At 47.3% G+C, this 19,323-nt stretch overlaps 1 protein-coding gene across 3 annotated transcripts in view; it reads left to right on the top strand.

Annotated features, from left to right (window-relative positions):
- Nucleotides 1-17,466, top strand: part of Ire1 (serine/threonine-protein kinase/endoribonuclease Ire1) — a 148,793-nt gene extending 131,327 nt beyond the window's left edge. For 2 of the 3 annotated variants that reach the window (XM_069338944.1, XM_069338945.1), the window contains 2 exons: nucleotides 4,232-4,276; nucleotides 16,628-17,466. In XM_069338944.1, coding sequence (XP_069195045.1) covers nucleotides 4,232-4,276; nucleotides 16,628-17,362 — 780 coding nt within the window. In that variant the 3' untranslated portion in view covers nucleotides 17,363-17,466. The remainder of the gene's footprint in view (nucleotides 1-4,231; nucleotides 4,277-16,627) is intronic. The other variant, XM_045742067.2, reaches the window with a different exon arrangement.
- The last annotated feature ends 1,857 nt before the right edge of the window (nucleotides 17,467-19,323 follow it).

The raw sequence follows: 19,323 nt of genomic DNA, 5'->3' as shown, positions 1-19,323 counted from the left end.
CTGCTATTTGGCCTTCGGTAGGAGGTAGTGTCATCACTGGTAGGGACTCAAGGTACTGTACAGCTTGTCTTGTAATATCATAACGGCCGGTTCTGTTCACCTGGAGACGCTGTACTTTTGCGCGGGTTTTCTTTTTTGTTTTTGTTTTTGCCTGGTTGGGGTTCTGCCTCTTGGTCATAGCTCACCTTCTGTTATTATGGTGGTCCCCCGCTAGACCCCCGTGATTGTATAGGTCGCAGGGGTTCAGCTTTTGTTGCTTGTTTGGTAGTTTTGGGGTATCCGGTTAGTAGTACCTTGCTTGGGCTTCCCTTAGCAGTCAGTCTAAGGGCCCTGGAAACCCCCATTGGGGCTCATTGGTCTGATGGATGTGTCCTCGAGTCCTATCTCGCTTCATGCAAGTTTGAAGGTTGCTCTGTCCTCTTCTCTCAGGGTGACACTTACCATTGTGCCTCCGTCATGCTGCCTGTTGGGTCGATGACACCTTTGACCCGGAGTTCTACGAGTGGTGTTCGCTGTTGGTTCTTCAGTTCACCCAGTCCAATAATACTGTTGCTCGGGTGCAGGCAGCATCGGCATTGCATGTATGGTTTAGGTTGCTGCAACACTCTAGGTTGGTTGCCTTTCCAGATGCCACGCGACTGCCCCACTCTGGTTTAGGGACCCGGACGTGGGGGCATTAGTCGCTTTGACTGTTTTCGTCTGCGCTCCCTCGTCTTTACCCTGTTGTATGTCCTGCTCCCCCTTTCACCCCACTTCCCCTGCTACCGGCTCCCAAATGTCTGAGGGTTTCGGAATTGGGGCAGGGTTTAGCTGGTGGCAAGACTTTGGCGGTTTTGGGGGCTGTCCCATCCGGTTTGGCGATGGAGGCACTGGAGCTGGCTCCTCCTTCTGGGTCTGACAGCGGGCCCCCATCTTCCCAGCCTATCTGGTGGGCTCTGCCTTTTCTTCAGGCGTAGAGGGTTTGGAGGACAACTCTGCTCCAAGTCCTGACATGGAGAATCTCGGGGCTGGGGAGTTGTCTTGGGGGCTTGGGTCCCATTTGACTCCGCTTGGGTATTGGTACCCTTGGTGCAGGGTTTGCTGTTACAGGAGGAGGAGTTTTCCTATCCCTCCATCCCTATACGAGATTGATATGAGTACAGCTCCTCCCCAAGTTCAGTTCTGGGTTCTCTTGTGTTCCTCGGTCCCTTCCTTCCGGAGGTTTTCGGCCTCCTGCATCCCACCTAAGGAGGTTTGGGAGGTCATTTACCTCCTGCATGACCTGGATTTTGCCTTTGTAGTGGATCCTTCCTCGTTTCAGTTTGGCACAACTTTTCCTTATTGGGAGCGTTATGAGGTGCCAGAGTCGTCCTGGTTGGCAGACTGGCCATTCTTTTTGCAGGGTGCATGGCATACGTTCTGTCGGACCCACACGCTTGAATGGCGGAAAGCATCTACTGTGGTTTGGGTTTATCTGGGGGGCAACTTTAAGCGCATCAGTGTGTGTGTGTGTGTGTTTGTCCCTGCTCTTCCTAAGGATGTCAGCCAGGTGCAGCTTCACGTGCAGGTCCCCCACCGTTTTGGCGTCTCTTGTGGCTGAGGATTTGCGCGCCCGTGGGCATTTGGCTTCGGTCTTGGATTTCTTTTCCCTTCTTGAGCTGTCTTTGGGCTGGCTTGAGGAGGATGTGAGGCACTGGGGGGCCGGGCCAACGTCTGGTGCGCTTACCTCAGCGGCTCAGGTGTCGGCTGCCTTGTTGAAGTTGTTTGTGCCGATCCTCAAGGAGACGGCGTCTGTGTTCTTTGCTTCTCGCCTCGCGTGCTGTCAGGCTGTGCTCGCTCCCTCCTTGGAATCCAGTTGGGCCCTGGCTCTTAGGATTTCATCACCCTTTTGCTTGTTGCTGTTTGCAGAGTCTGCGGTTATGCAGTATCTGCAGGCGGCTTCATCTAGTTGTCGGCCTATGTCGGACTTGTTGGTTCTCCAGAGTGGACGTGGGGGTCCTGCCCGGAAGGGACGTGTCAGGATTCGGAGTTCCCTCGGTTGTGGTGGACCAGCAGTGCCAGTTTCAGAGCCGGCGGCATTTGGTCAGCGTGGTGTTCACTCTGTGCGTCGGTCGGCTTCTCATAAGGATGCGTCGGCCCTTTCACGGTTCGCCCCATTGATGGGGCAATGGGGAAAAAGCTCGCTCTGTGTGTTCACACCTGGTCCCACAATTTGTGGGCGTTTCGGGTCATTTCCTCCGGCCTGCGGTGGCGTTGGCAAGACCTCTTGATGGGTGGGGGAGGCTGCAGATCTGATCTTCATTCTGGGCTTGTCCTGTCTGAATCCCTGAGTCTTTTGCCCCTCCTTTCGCATAACCACTCTGTCCAAGATCAGGCTTCTTTTGGAGCCGGATGCTTGGGTGGTGTGTCTGGACCTCCAAGATGAGTATTGGCACGTCCTGACTCATCCAGGGCTCAGGGACTGGCTCGGTTTTGTCGTGGGTCATCAAGCTTACCGCTTTCATTGCCTTCCATTCAGCTTGAATCTGGCACCTCGCATTTTCACACGCCTTACCCGGGTCGTGGCGACCCACTTGCATCTGTTAGGGGTTCGGGTTCTGGCCTACTTCGATGACTGGCTGGTGTAGGCTCCCAACTGGTCTGCATCTCTGCTCGCCAGGGATTTGTTTTTTCCCCAGTTCGCCAGGTTCAGGTTCTTGGTGAACTGGCGAAAGTCCCATCTGGTTCCCACTCAGGTTCGAACTTGGCTGGGTGTTGTCTGAGACTCTCGGACCTCTTCCTTGTCTCTCCCTCCGGTGTCGTTGCTGCGGCTGTGGTTCCACTGTTTCTGAGGAGCTCCCAGGTCACTCGTCAGTTGCTCAAGCAGCTTAATGGGAGTCTGAACTTCGCCGTGCTGGTTTACCCACCGAGTTGGGTCTGTTTTCGGCATCTGTTCTGGTTCCTTTTGGGACATCCCTTCCGCCGCTTTGGCAATCATTGGGTTCGTCCTCCAGGGGCATTGTGACAGCTGCTGCGTCACCGGCTTCAACTTCATGTTTTTCGGGATTCAGTGTCATGGCGCCTACCCCAGCCCTCGTTCGATGTGTTCATGGAGGCCTCATCTCTCGGCTGGGGCTTTGTGACCAGTGCTCACCAGTCCGGCCAGGGTCGGTAGGATTTGTCCTTCCGTCAGGCTCACAGCATGGTGCGGGAGTTCGCAGCGGTGTGGCTTTCGTTTTGGAGGGTTTGTGCTGCTTGTGGATCGATGATCCGGGTCCATTTGGACTATGCCCAAATGGCACAGTTCACAGACTGTACCCCAAATGAGCAGGGGTTTCATTGCCTGAACAGAGGAGGTTTGATGCGGTCCTTGGCTCTTTGGGGCTGGTAGCTTCGGATGACTCATCTGCTGAGTTCTCGGGTTTTGCTCTCCAGGCGGTTCATATCCAGGGAGTGTCCAACGTCCTGTTTGATGGCCTGTCTCGGTTCCTGCCTCTGTCCACGGAATGGAGGGTCGATGCCGACTTGTTCATTTGGCTTGTTCTGGGTGCCAGACCCGTTTGATGGTATATATAGAATGCTCCAAATCCCATGTGCAATTCTATAACTCATTGCTCCTTGTGCCCCTCTGAGAGGGGGCCAGGTTCTGGCTCATGATCCCCGGTAGGCCAAAGAACTCTATTCACACTGATGCCAAAGTCTAATATATCCATATCAGCCTGGATAGCTCCAGGGAGCCTCCGGGTCTTATCCAGAAAATAGCATTTCATTACATTCAACGCTAGTTTTATTCAGTCTGTGACCTTGCATTCTGCATAATTCCACATATTGTGCTAGGCCATATTTAACATTATCCTTCAACATTCAATATCCATTTGCATTCAGTGCCCCATGAAATGCATTGAAATCCTAAAAATTTGTTTTTACTTCATATCCTGTCATACTGGAACCTATTTCCAAGACTTTAAAAAATTGTATTGGATTGATTTAATTAAGAAAAACAAACTGTTCCTAGCAATACAATATTAAATTTGTTTGACATCAACTGACATTTCACTAAATTATAATTGGTGTGATATTTCAGCAAATGGGGAAGTTCTCTGTGCCTCTTGAATCCTTGTATGTTATGCATTTTCACAGTAATTTTTTAATGTAATTAAACCTTAAACACATTGAGTGTTATGTAGTTAGGATGATAATCTGCATGTTATCTAAGTATAAAATACTGACCACAAAATATCAGAAATTCTCATATTTATTTCAATACATATAGGTGGATGAGATTGATTCAGGTCAAGTTGCAGAGCCATGTAATAATGTAAGTTTTATGATGATTGTGTCTTGTATTTTACTGGTTAGATCAAGTTATGAATTGTGTGTGTATGCTTTATAGAAATTAACATTGCTTTTGTGTTTTTTAATTATGTTGGCAATTAGCTTTATTATACTAAGTTTATGTTTTATTGTTTGTATTAATATACAATATTATTTATTTGTTTGTGATGTGTCAAAGTGAGCTTACATAGTGGGATCATGATCTCCATATTCTCTTTCTTTCTCTAACTAACGCCTTGTCTTCCATGAAAACTTCCTATATTTGAAAGGGTAGCCACATGCAGAATTATCACAAGATTTTTAATTTACTGTATATAGTATTTCAGTTTTCAAAGCACCCCTGAAAGAACATCTGAAATGTGTATTGACAATTTATATGTTTATGTTTATATATACAGCATGTTGGCTTGGCTATCATAAAAGTGAGACAGTTGTGCCTTGTTTATACATACAGTCAGATACTGTACAGTACAGTATTTGGACACCACTTTCACAAATTGATCACATTCTTGTTGTTTTGATGTTCAAGTACAGTAAAGTTATCTAGTTAGTTGTGGGTTTGTCCAAACCCAGACTCGGCCTCAGTTCTTGATACCTAGTGTCATCTGGGGATCTGAAGATGACATCTGAAGTGTCATCTGATCTGTGATGAGATCTGAAGTGTCTTCAGGTGCCACATTGTTTACTCATTTGTACCCGATCATCACATTATGACAGGTAGTGAAGAGGTAGGGTCACATTCACTGGATGGAGGCTTCAACTAGCATATAAGTGAAGAGAAAATGTAATGATGAGATGCAAATTACATTAGTTAGGTACTTTTGAGATCCTTCATTATTGTGAGCATCCCATGGCCTAGTTGGTTGAACTACAATTTCCTACTTTTAAGGCCTATGAGTTTCCATTGATCCAAGTTAATGAAATATAATGAGGACTTGATTGGAAAGTAGAGGTGATGATCACTTTCAGCCCGTGGGGACTGATATTGCATTCATAAGTAACTCTACGGTTGTTCAGCAGGGAAGCATGTTGCATGCCTCCCTTATATGCATATATCCCTTTAGAGAATTCTATTGCAAACAGTTTGATACCAAAATGAACGACATACCACAAATATTGAGGTTAGAAAACTTAAAGAGTATACTAGTACAAATTTTAGTGTGGGTGGCGCACTCATGGGAAACGCTCAGCCCACCTTGGGGTGGACTGGGGTGCTCAAAGTATTAAAGAGACAACACGCCACATCCCTGGAGTGTGGCTTGTTGTGATTACAGTCTTAGCAAGAAAACTAAAAACTCTGATATGTATTATAAAGAATAAAAAGTTAAATTTTGTACTCAAAAGTCGAGTTAATGCAGTGTGGGTAGCATGAAGGAGGAATTAAACTAAAATCATGTCTGTGGTACAGTATGGTTGCTAATGGAAAAGGCAGTTGAGCTCAATTAGATAAGGAACATTAATGAACAATATGCCATGCAATTTTTTGTTTATATTTCACCATTTTACAGTTGTGGCCCCTCTAACTAGTTCTTCTGAGGTGGACTCCACTGACAGAATGGTGTAGGAATGTGTACATATCATTCAGCAGGCTTGAGTCGTGGATACCTGGGCCTCACAAGTAGGGTCTCGGGGTATGGCCTGGGATTGACACACCTCTTCCTAAGTTCTTCTCATTTTGCCATTCACTGGCAGTGATGCTCTTTAAAACATTCTTAGCAATTTGTTAGTTTACTCTTTGAATGAAAGTAACGAGGCAAATGCTTCTTATTGAAATCAAGTACTGTAATTTCATTTTCATCATTGCATTTATGGAAAGCTGTGTTTTGAGCCCAAGATCTTCACTTAATTATATATTACCTGCTGTAATTTGATTTAGGTTAAGTAATAATTTCAGATAGCCTAATATTTAGAAAATACAACAAAGCAAATGAAGCTTTAAGGCAAGTGGTCAGATAGATTACGGTTTCCCATTTTGGGTACATGAAGCCTGTTAGACTTGTTGAGATCCAACTATGTCAAACTATTATCCCTTCCCAGGATGCAGTCCACAACAGTTGCCTATCTCCCAGGTACCTATTTACTGCTTGGTGGACAGAGATATTTGGCAAAAGAAAATGTGCCCGAACCTCTCTGTCCTGCCACTTGAATCGAACCTGAGACCTCTCAGTTGTGAACCAATGACACTGACTACTGCTCTACAGGATTATGATGCCTTTCAAAACCATTTGCCCGACTTAAAATTGTTAACAAATCAAATGTGGAAAATTACAGATAATGATTGGAACAGTTTGAGGGTTAAATAGCATGCAGTAGATATACGAGTTAGAAAATATGTAGAAGTCTTAGACTTCTTGAATAAATTTGGTAAAACTTTTTCTGTATACCTCCTCGACCAAACTGGGCCACGGGGACGTTGAGCCACGAAATCATCGCAAGGTAACCGTGAGGTAACTGCTGTATTCTTGAAGTACAGATTTTAAAAAATATCCAAACTGTGACTTCCTATAAAACTTTGATTATATTCACTGAAATATAAATAGAACAATTACCTTATTTAAGTGATAGATATGGTCATAGGGTAAAGGTGCCTTAAACTTTTGGCTGGAAATAAAAAAAAAAAACTTGTGAAGCAAAGTTAGAGGTACTCTAACTTACTGTGTAAGTTAGAGTACCTGCTGATGAGGGAATCAACTTGGAAACCTTGCTTAAGGCTGGACTGTGAAGTTAGAAAGACTTGAAACTAATCACAGATAATCAACAGATAAACCACAGTTACCAAAAAAATCACTGTTGTCAAGCAAGAAGTATAAAATGACCAGTAAATTTGTCTCCTTGTGAACCCTATTTCTTCTGTACTGTTCTAGATTTAATGAAATTTGAACTGTTATTCTAGCTAGTATTCAGCTATAAATTCTCTGTAACTCTGTAACTCTGTAATGTTGTACAATTTATAATTTTCTACTTTATTTTGCATGTTTCTGTACTTTTCCAGGTTGCTTTTTTGTAATTAGCTTTTTTATTTGTTAACCCACTTTATGCTTCTGCAGTTTTAATTTCCCCACAGTACTCTGATAGTTCTTATCATGTGAAGCACACATGCAAAAATTAGGTAAGGAATGGCATTGGAATAATTGCTATCTTCTATCTGTAGAGAAGGGACATATCATAGAAAACTGGCTAAAGTATGCTTTCTGGTCTGTTAGTAAGCTACAGTGGCAGCTTTAATAACCCTCCAGAGGATGATTGACCTTAAACCCCCTACCTCACCAAAGTATCTAGTGATCTTTCGTCAGTTACTTGGCAATCTTGGTTCGTGTGTAGGCCATTACAATAGCCTAACTGGCTAATGTAATGCAGAGGGACCATTAAGTGTTGGAGCATTTTTTTCCAAGTACAGTAGTATTGGTGCTTTCATTTAAACTCTTGCCACCTCTTACTGTGGTAGTAGGCGTATTATCAAATGCTTATGCTGGAGTTCACGATCATAAATATAAGGTCTCTATAAAACCAGCGTTGAATGTAATGAAACGCCATTTTCTGGGTGAGACCCGGAGGCTCCCCGGAGCTTAAAAGGCTGATATGCTAATGTCAGACTTTGGCATCAGTCATGTGTATGGAGTTCTGTGGGCCTACCAGAGACCACGAGCCAGAACCTGGCCCCCCTCAGAGAGGCATGGGGAGCAATGGCCTATAGAAACCCCCATGTGGTTGGAAGCATTCTATGTCTGCCATCGACCGGATATGGCACCCAGAAAGGTAAGCATCCCAAAACAAACCCCTTTTCTGGTGAAATTATTGCTACCAAAAACCGAACAAGTGGATAGAACTCCCCTAAAAGAAACGAGCAAACGATCATGATGTCACACGTCGCTGCACCGCTGTCTGCACAGCTTCCCCCTCCCCTGGAGGGAAAAGGGGGAGCCCCAGACCCCTCACGCCGGCTATCCTCCCATCAGTTCTGAGGCTGGATGTCAAAATGCACGAAAAAAATGCCGACCGGAGGGAGGGAGGGAGGCCGGATAGCCTCCGGGTCTCACCCAGAAAATGGTGTTTTAATACATTCAACGCTGGTTTTCTGGGGGAATCCCTGTTGGCTCCCCAGAACTAATTACCCACAGAGGAAAAACTTAGGGACTTACTTGGGACGCAGTCGTAGCACACTCCACAACTCGAAGACGAGACAACTGGCTGCAACAGCTGACCCAAAATGACACAGGCCCGACTAGGCCCAGGAACGTGCATGAGGTAACGAGCAGCCAGAACCCTGTTCGACTGTCAAAAGCCCCGTGCCCAAATGTCAGCCCAGGACATAGTGCCAAAGACGGCAGCAAGAGCAGCGAACTTACGAACGTCAAAGGCACGAGGATAGACCGCAGGCTGGCTAGCCTGAAGAACTCTGCAGACGACCTGGGAGACTAGCACCCACGAACAAGGAAGAAGGGAAACCGGAGCAACCCAAAGCGCGTTCCCGGACACAGAACCTGGGCGCGCAATAACGGCGAAGAGCCGCCACCAGACACAACATGACAAATCTCCAGCTCTACTAACCAATCATCAACAACCCAGGATCACCTCCGGAAAGCAGCAGTCCTATTCTTCACCAGAAAAGGAGGAGACGACTGCCAACTGCATACGAACAAAACCAACACGAAGACCGAAAGAGCAGAAACCCCTGCGCCGGAGGAGAGTAAGAAGCTCCCCAACCCGACCCCCAGAGATCAATGCCAACAGAAAAAGGAGCCCTAGAGAACCATTCTGCACCGAAGGGGCCACAACGAACCGAGAAGAAGAAAAGAGCACTCTGTCCAATGACCAGGACTGCTCAGGTGGCGCAAGAGCAGGCCGGAGATTAAACAATGCACGAGACAGCTTGCGAAATGGCGCAGAAGTAACATCAATACCGAAAGCAAGCTGAAGCGGCTCCGCCAGCACTGCACGATATGAGGCGACAGTATGGGGCAAGATGATGGCCCCAAACCTCCATAAGAGAAAGACAAGACCACGCCAACAAACGCAGCTACCGAAGAAGGGACATAAGAAAAGGAAGGACCGCCAAAAACCCCACACTTCCGCCAAGAAGAAGCATGCAGGTGGGACACCATCAATGAAGCCACCCGACCACTAACAGAAGGTGAGAGACTCGAGGCAGAACTGAACCGAACCGGCCCAGCCATGGGCCAATCGAGCCAAGGAAGAGGCGGAGCTGCAATAAGATCTTGGGTGCGACCACGGAGCCAGCAGAGCCGGAAACCCAAGTCGGCAAAGAAGGAGGTGGAACGTCCGCAGTACAGAAAAACATTCCCACGCCAGCGAGCCCGCCAGTCTCAACGCGCAATTCTAGAGATGGGAAACCGAGAGACCGTGAAGATGCCAACAGACCGGGTAATCCAGGAAACCAAGAACCGAAACCTGGCAATAGGAGACCCAAAAGGCACAAACAAAACACACAACCATGTGTAGAATAAAATGAGAAAATGGAAAACACAAGAAAAGACTAGAAGAAAAAGCCCCAGCACCAACGGCCAGGGACAAGAGCGTAGAAGGAAGATGAGGAACAAAGAAGGCAAGTAGCAAAACAGGAATGAGAGAGACACGACCAACAACACACAGCCGCTGGTCACGTCCCAACAAACCATGCCAACAACACAGTTGTGTGACACGTCCCAACACAAGACGAAAAGGAAAAAAGGCGAAGGTATGCCACCAAACTAGTACCCAAACCAAGGAGTACGAGCTACGAGGATATGAGGATACCGGAGGATACCACATTTAAGATACCCAAAGGAAGTGATAAGGTAGAAAAGACCGACTACGGGACCCCAGGGGCACACGCACCAGGGGACACCGGTGGAATGAGAGCCCCAAGCGAGCCAAAGAGACATGGGAAAGAAGGATTGCAGTGTCAGAGTAGTAGACAAGTGGAACGCATGAGTATGCGACGTGGTGGAGGATAACACCACACACAACTTCAATCGCAGATAAGATAGAGCCCAGCAGGCTCATGAACCTGCACATGAGTGAATGACAGGTGAGAAGCAGGACCAAAAAGCCAGAGCTCAACTCCTTCAAACACAACTAGGGAAGGACAACTAGGTAAATACCGTACAGAGAACCCAATGTATATGGAAGGGCGAAGCCAGGCACTGCAAGACGTGCAAGGAATGAGTGACCCAGAGAAGACCACGAAAAATGGGGCCGTGACCCCTCCTTGCAACCATTAACCCAGATGAACAAGTAAGGAAGAAGCACGGAAGGGTCGAGCAAAAATCCACAACCCATCCCCAACATGCATCCACAGCATAAAAACTGCAGCAAAATGTCACCTCAGGACATCCAGACAGGAACACTTACTCCATAACATATACTCCCACCCATTGTACCTTGTAACCTGGTAGAGGTAGGGGCCCCTATCTTGACTCAAGTATGGGCTGGACATGCATAAGAGTGGGGACTGGATGGGTATAAATAGGAGCTGCCTCGTATGACCCAATCGGCCTGCTGCAGTCACCTGTGCTCTGATGTTCGTATACAGTATTCGTATATTCGGGCTCTTTGGTCCAATGGATACGACCCCTGGGTCCCCTCTTGCTTTGTGTGAATTTGAAGGTTGCTCTGTACCCTTGTCTCAGGGTGACAATCACCAGTTGTGCCTCCATCATGCTGCCTGTTGGGTCAATGACACTTTTAACCCAGAGTCTTGTGAGTGGTGTTGCTTGCATGTTCTCCAGGTCACCCAGGCTTCTGAGCTTGATATTCGGGTGCAGGCAGCTTTGGCATTGTATGCTCGTTTTAGGTTGCTGCAGCACGCTAGGTTGGTTGCTACCCCAGATGTCCTGAGACTGCCCTGTTTTGGATATAGGGACCTGAACTTTGGGGTGTTAGTTGCTTCGATTTTGGTTCAGTCCCCACCCTCTTGTCCTTCCCCTTCTATTGTTCGTCCTGGTCCCCCTCCCCTCCCCCCTTCCCCTGCTTCCAGCTCCAAAGCATCTGAGGGTTTCAGAGTCGGGGCGGGGTTTAGTTGGTGTTGAGACTCGGGCTGTTTTGGGGGATGCCCCTTCCATTGTAGCGACTGAGGCATTCGAGCATGTTCCTCCAGCCGGAGCTTCTGGGTCTGACCAGTAGGCCCCCTTCGTTCCTGCTTTCTCAGCTGCTTCTGCCTTTTCTTTAGAGAGGGGAGTTTGGAGGACAGCTCAGCTACGGATCCTCATGGGAAAGGTTCCCAGGGCGGGGAAGGGATTGAATTGGGAGCTTTGGGACCCATTGGACCCCACTTGGGTTTTCGTACCCTCCGAGCAGGGCTTGTTGTTGCAAGGAGTGGGCTTTTCTATTCTTCTCTCCTCGTACGAATTGGATTTGGCATCTACACCTCCCCAGGTTCTGTGCTTCCTTGGGTTTTTTGGTCCCGTCTTTCCGGTGGTTTTCGGCCTCCCACATCCCACCTCATGTAGTGCGGGAGGCCATCGCAGGTTACCACCACCTCCTGTCCGGATTACCCTCCATAATGGATCCTCCTTTCGCATTTGGATCTTGTTCTTACTGGGTTCGTTATGAGGTTCCGGAGTCATCCTGGCTTGCAGATAGCCCTTTCTTCTCATTGGAGGCATGGCATTCGTTCATCGGTCCCATGCTCTTGAGTGGCGCAAGGCTCATACAGTGATCCAAGTTTTCCTGGGGGACGACTTTGAGCACCTCAATGCATACTTGTTTGCCCCTGCCCTTCCTCGGGTTGTGTGCGTTATGCAGCTTATCATGCAGGTTCTCTCCCTCTCGGTTGCCCTGGTTGCTGAGGACTTGCATATTCAGAGCCTGATGGCATTGGTCTTGCTGTACTTTTCTCTTCTCGGGATTTCCTCGAACTGGCTTGAGGTGGATGTGGAGGCACTTGGAGATGGTCATGGGTCGGGTGCGTTGGTCTCAGCGGTGCATGCATTATCTGCTCTTTTGAAGCTGTTTGCAGCGTCGCTGTTTTTTGCGTCCCATCTTGCATGTCAACAGGCGGTGCTTGCTTCCTCTGTTGAATCCGCTTGGGCCCTGGCTCTTAGGTTGTTTTTGCCTTTTTGTCCCTTTGCTGTTTGCAGAGTCTGTGGTGATGCAGTATCTGCAGGCAGCTTCTTCCAGTTGTCGTCCCATGTTGGACTTGTTGGTTCTCCAGGGGGCCCGGGGGGGATCTTCCTGGAAAGGTCGTGCCAGGACTCAAGATTCCTCCCGTTGTGGTAGGCCAGTGGTGTCGGTTTCAGAGCCGGCGCAGCCTTCGAAACCATCTTTGTCTGTCGGCGAGGTGATCACTCTGTGCGGAGGACGGATTCTCATGAGGGGTGTCAGCCCTTTCGTGGTTCGTCCCATTGACGGGGCGAGGGAGGGAGGGGAAACTCGCTCTGTTTGCTCACCCCTGGTCTCATGATTTGTGGGTCTTTCGGGTAGTTTCGTGTGGCCTGCTGTGGCCCTCCTCCTTCGGGAAGTTCGGGGTTGACAGGGCAGGCCTCTTCTGCGCTCTGTCGGGTCATCTCGAAGTGGGTTTGCTTGGGCGTGGTCGAAACGACCTCATCCCTCCAGTGGGTTTCCCGCCTGTTTCCGGTTCCAAAACAGGACTGCGTTGACTTCAGGTTCATGCTGGACTTGTCCCGTCTGAACCCATGGGTTTACTGCCCCTCCTTTTGGATGACTACTCAGTCCCAGGTCCGGCTTCTATTGGAGCCAGGCACTTGGAAAGTGTCCCTGGACCTCCAGGACGCTTATTGGCATATCCTGATTCATCTGGGTTTCAGGGACTGGCTCGATTTTTGTTGTGGGGCGTCAGGGTTACCGCTTTCATTGCCTTCCATTCGGCTTGAATCTGGTACCTCGCGTTTTCACACGCCTTACCCGAGTCGTGGTGGCCCGTCTGCGTCTTTTAGGGAGTCGGATTCCGGCCTATTTCGACGACTGGCTGTTGTGGGCTCCCAGCCGGTCCGCGTGTCTGCTTGCCAGGGATTTGGTTCTTTCTCAGCTCGCCGGGTTCAGGTTTCTGATGAATTGAAGGAAGTCCCATCTGGTTCCCTCTCAGTTTGGTCTTGGCTGGGTCTTGTGTGGTACTCTTGGACCGCTTCCTTATGTCTCTCTCTGGAGGCTCAGCTTCGGCTGCGGTCCCGCCTTCACCTGTTTCTGGGGGCTTCTAGGTCACGCGGCAGTTGTTCGAGGGTTTGTGCTGGAGTCTGAACTTTTCCATGATGGTCTACCCGCCGGGTCGGGTTTGGTTTTGTCGGCTGTTCTGGTTCCTTCGGGGATGTCCCTTCCTCCTCTCTTGCCATCTCTGGGTTCGGCCTCTGGGGGCCTTGCGTCAGTTGCTACATCGCCAGCTTCCTCTTTGGGTTTTTCGGGGTTCAGTGCCTTGGTGCCTTCCCAAGCCCCTCGCTCGATGTCTTCGCGGACGCATAGTCTCCTGGCTGGGGCTTTGTGACCGATGTTCACCAAGCTGGCCAGGGACAGTGGGGTCCGTCCTTCCGTGGAAGCCCACAGCACAGTGCGGGATTGCGCGGCAGTGTGGATGTCGATTCAGAGGGTTTGGGTTGCTCGCGGATCGACGATCAGGCTCCATTCAAACTGCTCCCTGGTGGTTTATTGCCTGAACTGTGGGGGTTCAATGTGGTCCTTAGCTTTTTGGGGCTGGTCGCTTCAGGTGACTCATCTGCTGAGTTCTCAACATGGACGGTCGACGCCGACTCGTTTAGTTTTGCTATGCCGGACGTATGGGCTCCTGGAGGTGGACCTCTTTGCGTCGGCGTGGTCGAGGCGTCTCCCGGTATATGTGGCGCCCTTCCCCGACTGCGAGGCCGTCGGGTTGATGCCTTCAAGCAGGACTGGTCAAGGTGGGGGTTACCTGTACCTCTTCCTAGCTCACTTGGAGACTTTCCAAGGGAGAGTAGTTCTTCTGGCTCCTTGGTGGCTGGCCCGACCTTGGTTTCAGGTGCTGCTTGCTTGGTGTCCGAACCCAGGGGTCTTCCCGTGGCTCCGCCTCTTTCAGCAGATCGAGCCAGTCTGTTATGTGGCTGGTTCGATCATCTCCTCAAGTCTTCAAGTCTGGTCTTTCTGAAGCAGCTCCATCACCACTTATCTGGTGAGCAGGTGGCTTCGTTGATGGTGTCTCATCTGCGTGTTTCGTCTCAGCGGCAGTATGAAGTTTCCTGGCGGTCCTTCCGTTATTTCTTATCCCTTCGTTGGTTTACTTTTGTCTCTTAAAGGGTTGTCTTGTCCTTCCTTTCATAGTTGCTCCAGGACCATCATCTTCTGCCGAATACTGTTGCCTTGTATCTTGCGGCGCTGGCGGACCCACTGCAGCTTGCGTAGCATTGATGTTACTTTTGCGCCATTCCGCGAGCTGTCTCATGCATTGTTTCACCTCCAGCCTGCTCATGCGCCACCTGAGCCGTTCTGGTCCTTGGACCAGGTGCTCTCCTTTCTCTCTTTCTCTTAGTTTGTGGTGGCCCCTTCAGTCCAAGACTGTTTCCAGAAAGCTTTGTTCTTGTTGGCTTTGGCTTCTGGGGGTTGTGTCGAGGAGCTTCATGTTCAACTCCTACACAGAGGTTTCTGCTCTTTTAGTCCAGGTGGATATTTTGTTCATTTGCAGCTGTCTCCTTCTTTTCTGGCATAAAACGAGATGGCGGGCTTCCAGAAGGGACTCTGGGTTATTGATGCTTGGCTGGTCAGGCCAGGGGAGCATCATGTTTTGTGTCCGGTTGTAGCTTTACGCAGTTACCTGTGCTCCTCGGCTTCTGTGTCCAGGAACGCGCTATGGATTGACCCGGTATCTCATGGTTCCTGTTCCTGAGCTCGGGTCTCTCAGGTCGTCCGCAGGATTATTAAGTCTAGCCATACTGCGGTCTACTCTCACACCCTTGACGTTCATAAGTTCGCAGCTTTGGCTGTTGTGTTTGGTAATATGTCTTGGGCTGACATTTGGGCGCAGGGGTTTTAGAGATCGAACATGGTCCTGGCTGCCCATTATCTGGTTAATGTGCCGGGCCCTCAGTGGTCTTGTGTTGCGTTGGGACGGTGGTTGCAGCCAATTGTCTTGTCTTCGTTGTGAGTAGTGCATTGCAGCCACCTGCCAGGTAAATCCCTATTTTCCTGCTCTTTGAGTAGTTAGCTCCAGGGAGCCGATGGGGCTTCCCCACAGAAAACCAGCATTGAATGTAATGAAACACCATTTTCTGGGTAGAGATCTGGAAGCTCCCTGGCATCCCCCCTTCCCCCAGTCGGCAATTTTTGTTTCCATTTTCAGCTTACAAATTGACGGCCCCACTGCTGGCTCATTGGGCCAGGACCACCATCTGCCGGCTCATTGGGCCAGGACCACCATCTGCCGGCTCATTGGGCCAGGACCACCATCTGCCGGCTCATTGGGCCAGGACCACCATCTGCCGGCTCATTGGGCCAGGACCACCATCTGCCGGCTCATTGGGCCAGGACCACCATCTGCCGGCTCATTGGGCCAGGACCACCATCTGCTGGCTCATTGGGCCAGGACCTCCTTGTAAAAAACGGTTGCAACTTTTCTACCAGGAGGAGTCTGTTTTGGTGTGCCTACCTTTCTGGGGGCTCAAACCCTGTCGATGATAAACATGAATACTTTCATACATGAGTTTCATAAGCCATTGCTCCCTAGGCCTCTCTGAGGGGACCATGTTCTGGCTAGTGGTCCCCAGTAGGCATGACAACTCCATATGACTGAAGCCCCGTACTAATAGTAGCTAATATCAGTCCAATAGCTCCAGAGAGCCTCCATGGGCTATACCCAGAAAATGGCATTTCATTAAATTCAATGCTGTTTTCTTTACATTTATTGCCAACAAATTATAAAGAAGAAAGTAAATTCTTAATATACAGAATATAACTTGAATTGTTTTACATTTAACTAAGTGTTGTGTTTGTAAACCTTAGGATCAGAGTGCATTGGGTTGGATCTGTACCTGTACTTTCATTCCGTGATGGTCTGTTTGAGTGGGACTCCATTGTTTGGCTTTTGTTACACTTGTTTATTGTCCTACTCAATAGCAGTGTGCAGCCATTATATCCATTAATAATAATGTATATTTTAGATTCATTATACACATATATAAACTTGTTCACTGATATTTTAAATGTAGTTACTAAGTCTCCTGTAATGCATTCCTGTAAATATTAATTTGATGGTGATACATTCCCAATTGTGTAAGAGATGAGAGCACGATTATTAAATACTTTGTTTAAAAGATATGCAAAGAGCTTAAAGATTCAATGCTGTGCACAGCATAATTGTTCACCTTGTACTAGTATATAATTAATGGATATTTAGACTAATGAGTTCTTCTCATTTCAGGATTTTTTGTATGAAAATTATACATTTGCTCCTAACAATCCATACCGGGTAGGAACTCTTGGCTCTCAACCCGGAACTCTCCTTGAGGCCCAAGAAAACACTCCATATTATATATTGGATTCGATGTTACAACAAGGACACGTACAGAATTCCAAAAACTCAAATATAAGGGACAATCAAGAGGAAAATACTCCTCTTTGGGTTTTGCGGAAGCCGTCTAATATGTTTGAACCCCAGTATAAACAGCCAGAGACAAGAAATACTGATGGCTTTTGGAGATCAGCAGATAAGACAGATTTGAAATCAGTGCAAAAGAAAACTAAAATCGAACCAACTGTGAAAGGTGAATTAAGACCACTGTGCACAGAAATTCCAACAAAAGAACAAATTTATCCAGGTAATAATGAGAAATTGTTTAAACAAGTTCCTGAATGCTCAAACCCAAATTATGCCAGAAACACAGAAAATGATAATTGTGAGTCTAATAACAAGGTAAACCCTACCCTTGGTCATGCATATGCAAAAGTGGATCACACCACAGGTAGAAGTAATGATGTATATGAGAATGCTCAAACTGAACCTCCAGAGATGCGGAGAGATGCATCACAACTGCGTTTCAGGGCTGTATGGACAACCCCTCAAGAAGCACCATGTGAACCAGAAAAGCAAATCAAAATTATTACAGGTGTCGGAAAAAAGAAAAAGACCAAAAATATTTCAGTTGGTAAACTATAATTTGTATTTTGAACAAAGAGAAGCATATGCAGTGATCTGTCCCAAAATAAGCAGTGGGAATTGGCTAGTGCTTCAGATACTTACATTAAAGAACAAATTAGTTTTATATTTGTTTTAAATAAATCAGTTTTAAATAACTGATGCAGTCGTTAGAAAAATTAATTATATAATGTGTGTGTGTATGTATGTGTGACACCACAAGCGTAGCTCTCATCCTGTAACTACACTTAAGTAATTACACTTCGGTAATTACACACACACACACACACACATACATACATACATACATACATACATACATACATACATACACACATACATACACACAGTAGTACCTTCGTTTACAGTTCTAATCCGATCCCAGAAATGCGTCGTCCACCAAAAAATTGTAAATCAAAACAAATTTTTCCACAAGAAATAACATAAATTGGATTAATCTATTCCACACACCCAAAAATGTTAACTTAAAAATAAATTTTATACCGAATACCACTCATATTTTGTACTCCAGTACAGTACATCTTACCTCTATTGAGGACTCATGTTGGCATATGGAAGACGGTGAGGAGGGGGGGAAGAGGAGGAGAGGTAATAGTGTTTGGAAGGGAAGTCCCCATTCATATTAACATGAGGCAGTGATGACATTTCTGGGGTACACTCTCTCCTGTTTTGCAGGCAATACCACTAGGACCTGTTTGTGGCTCACTGCTTGCTTGTCTTACTAAGAATCTGTCTAAAGACACTTGTTTTTCCCTACATTTTAACACTTGACTGTAGTGAGACATCACATTGTCATTAACACTTTCGCGGGATGAGGACTCACCCCGGAGTCCTGTTTTGCCTACCCGCTCCCGCATAGTGGACATAAATTTATGTCCTCTTTTAAAATATTTGTATAAAATTCAATTTTTATCCGATTTACTTTGGGTTTGTTTCAAACTGCGCGCTATTATAGTCTTGTGGGTTGTTGGTGTTGTTGTCGTCGTGTTCCTCCTTTACGGACAACCCAACCCACAACTCGGTAGAGTGCTTATACCTCACTAGGAGATCACCCTTGGCGCTTCTGGCTCTTGGAGAGGGGCTCAACGTCACACGATTAGGGGATGCGGCTCCAACACTTAGCCTCGTTGTCACGTGCACACACCCACTCGAGCCGCTGTGACTCCCCACTCTCTCCTTATGAGATATGATCTCCTCAATCCCCTACGACTTACTAGTATTACCTTCTACCCTGTCCACAGCAGTGGTTCTTGGTTCTTTCTTTCTCTCTCTCTCTCCTTTACTATTTCCTGGGAAGCCTCACTAGGACAAGGGCAAACACCAGCAAATTGGGATACATTTACTGGACGAAGCATATACACAATACATACACACATATAATAATAATGAATCCTATACTCTATAATATTACAATCAAGCTGCACTCCAGCATCATCAGAACTCTATCATCAGCTTATCAAGTGGTATCCTATCTCCTGGTTCACCACCTGATACTATCAACCTCCTCAAGTTGATCAAGTCTACATACACTGTTGCACCATCAGCAAGAGAATATATATATGTATCTATAAATGTGTACAAAGAAAATCGGCATTTGAATGCAATAACATATATCAGTATAAATGTTCCTTGATACACAACAATGATCAATCGATCACTCTATCATTCCTAGAACACATACATCTGTAGGTAATCCAGCCTACGACTGTAACTCTAAATTTCAGTATAAAACACTCCTTGACATAAGAATGCAAACAGTCACTCACCTCTCACTGCGTCTTGCACGCTAATGACAACCAAACACTATCAAATCCCTACAAGTAATCCACCAGAACTTCCCTTCCACCTCTGGAAGTTCACTACCCTGATCTTCAGGTTCTTCCGGGCTTCACTACCAGGATCCTCTGCAGCTCCTCCAGGCTGCTATCATGAAGTTTCCTTGAGCAACTACGGTGCTCCAC

This window comes from Procambarus clarkii, chromosome 40, assembly GCF_040958095.1.
Source record: "Procambarus clarkii isolate CNS0578487 chromosome 40, FALCON_Pclarkii_2.0, whole genome shotgun sequence".
Taxonomy (NCBI): domain Eukaryota; kingdom Metazoa; phylum Arthropoda; class Malacostraca; order Decapoda; family Cambaridae; genus Procambarus; species Procambarus clarkii.
This window is presented reverse-complemented; position numbering and strand designations above follow the sequence as displayed.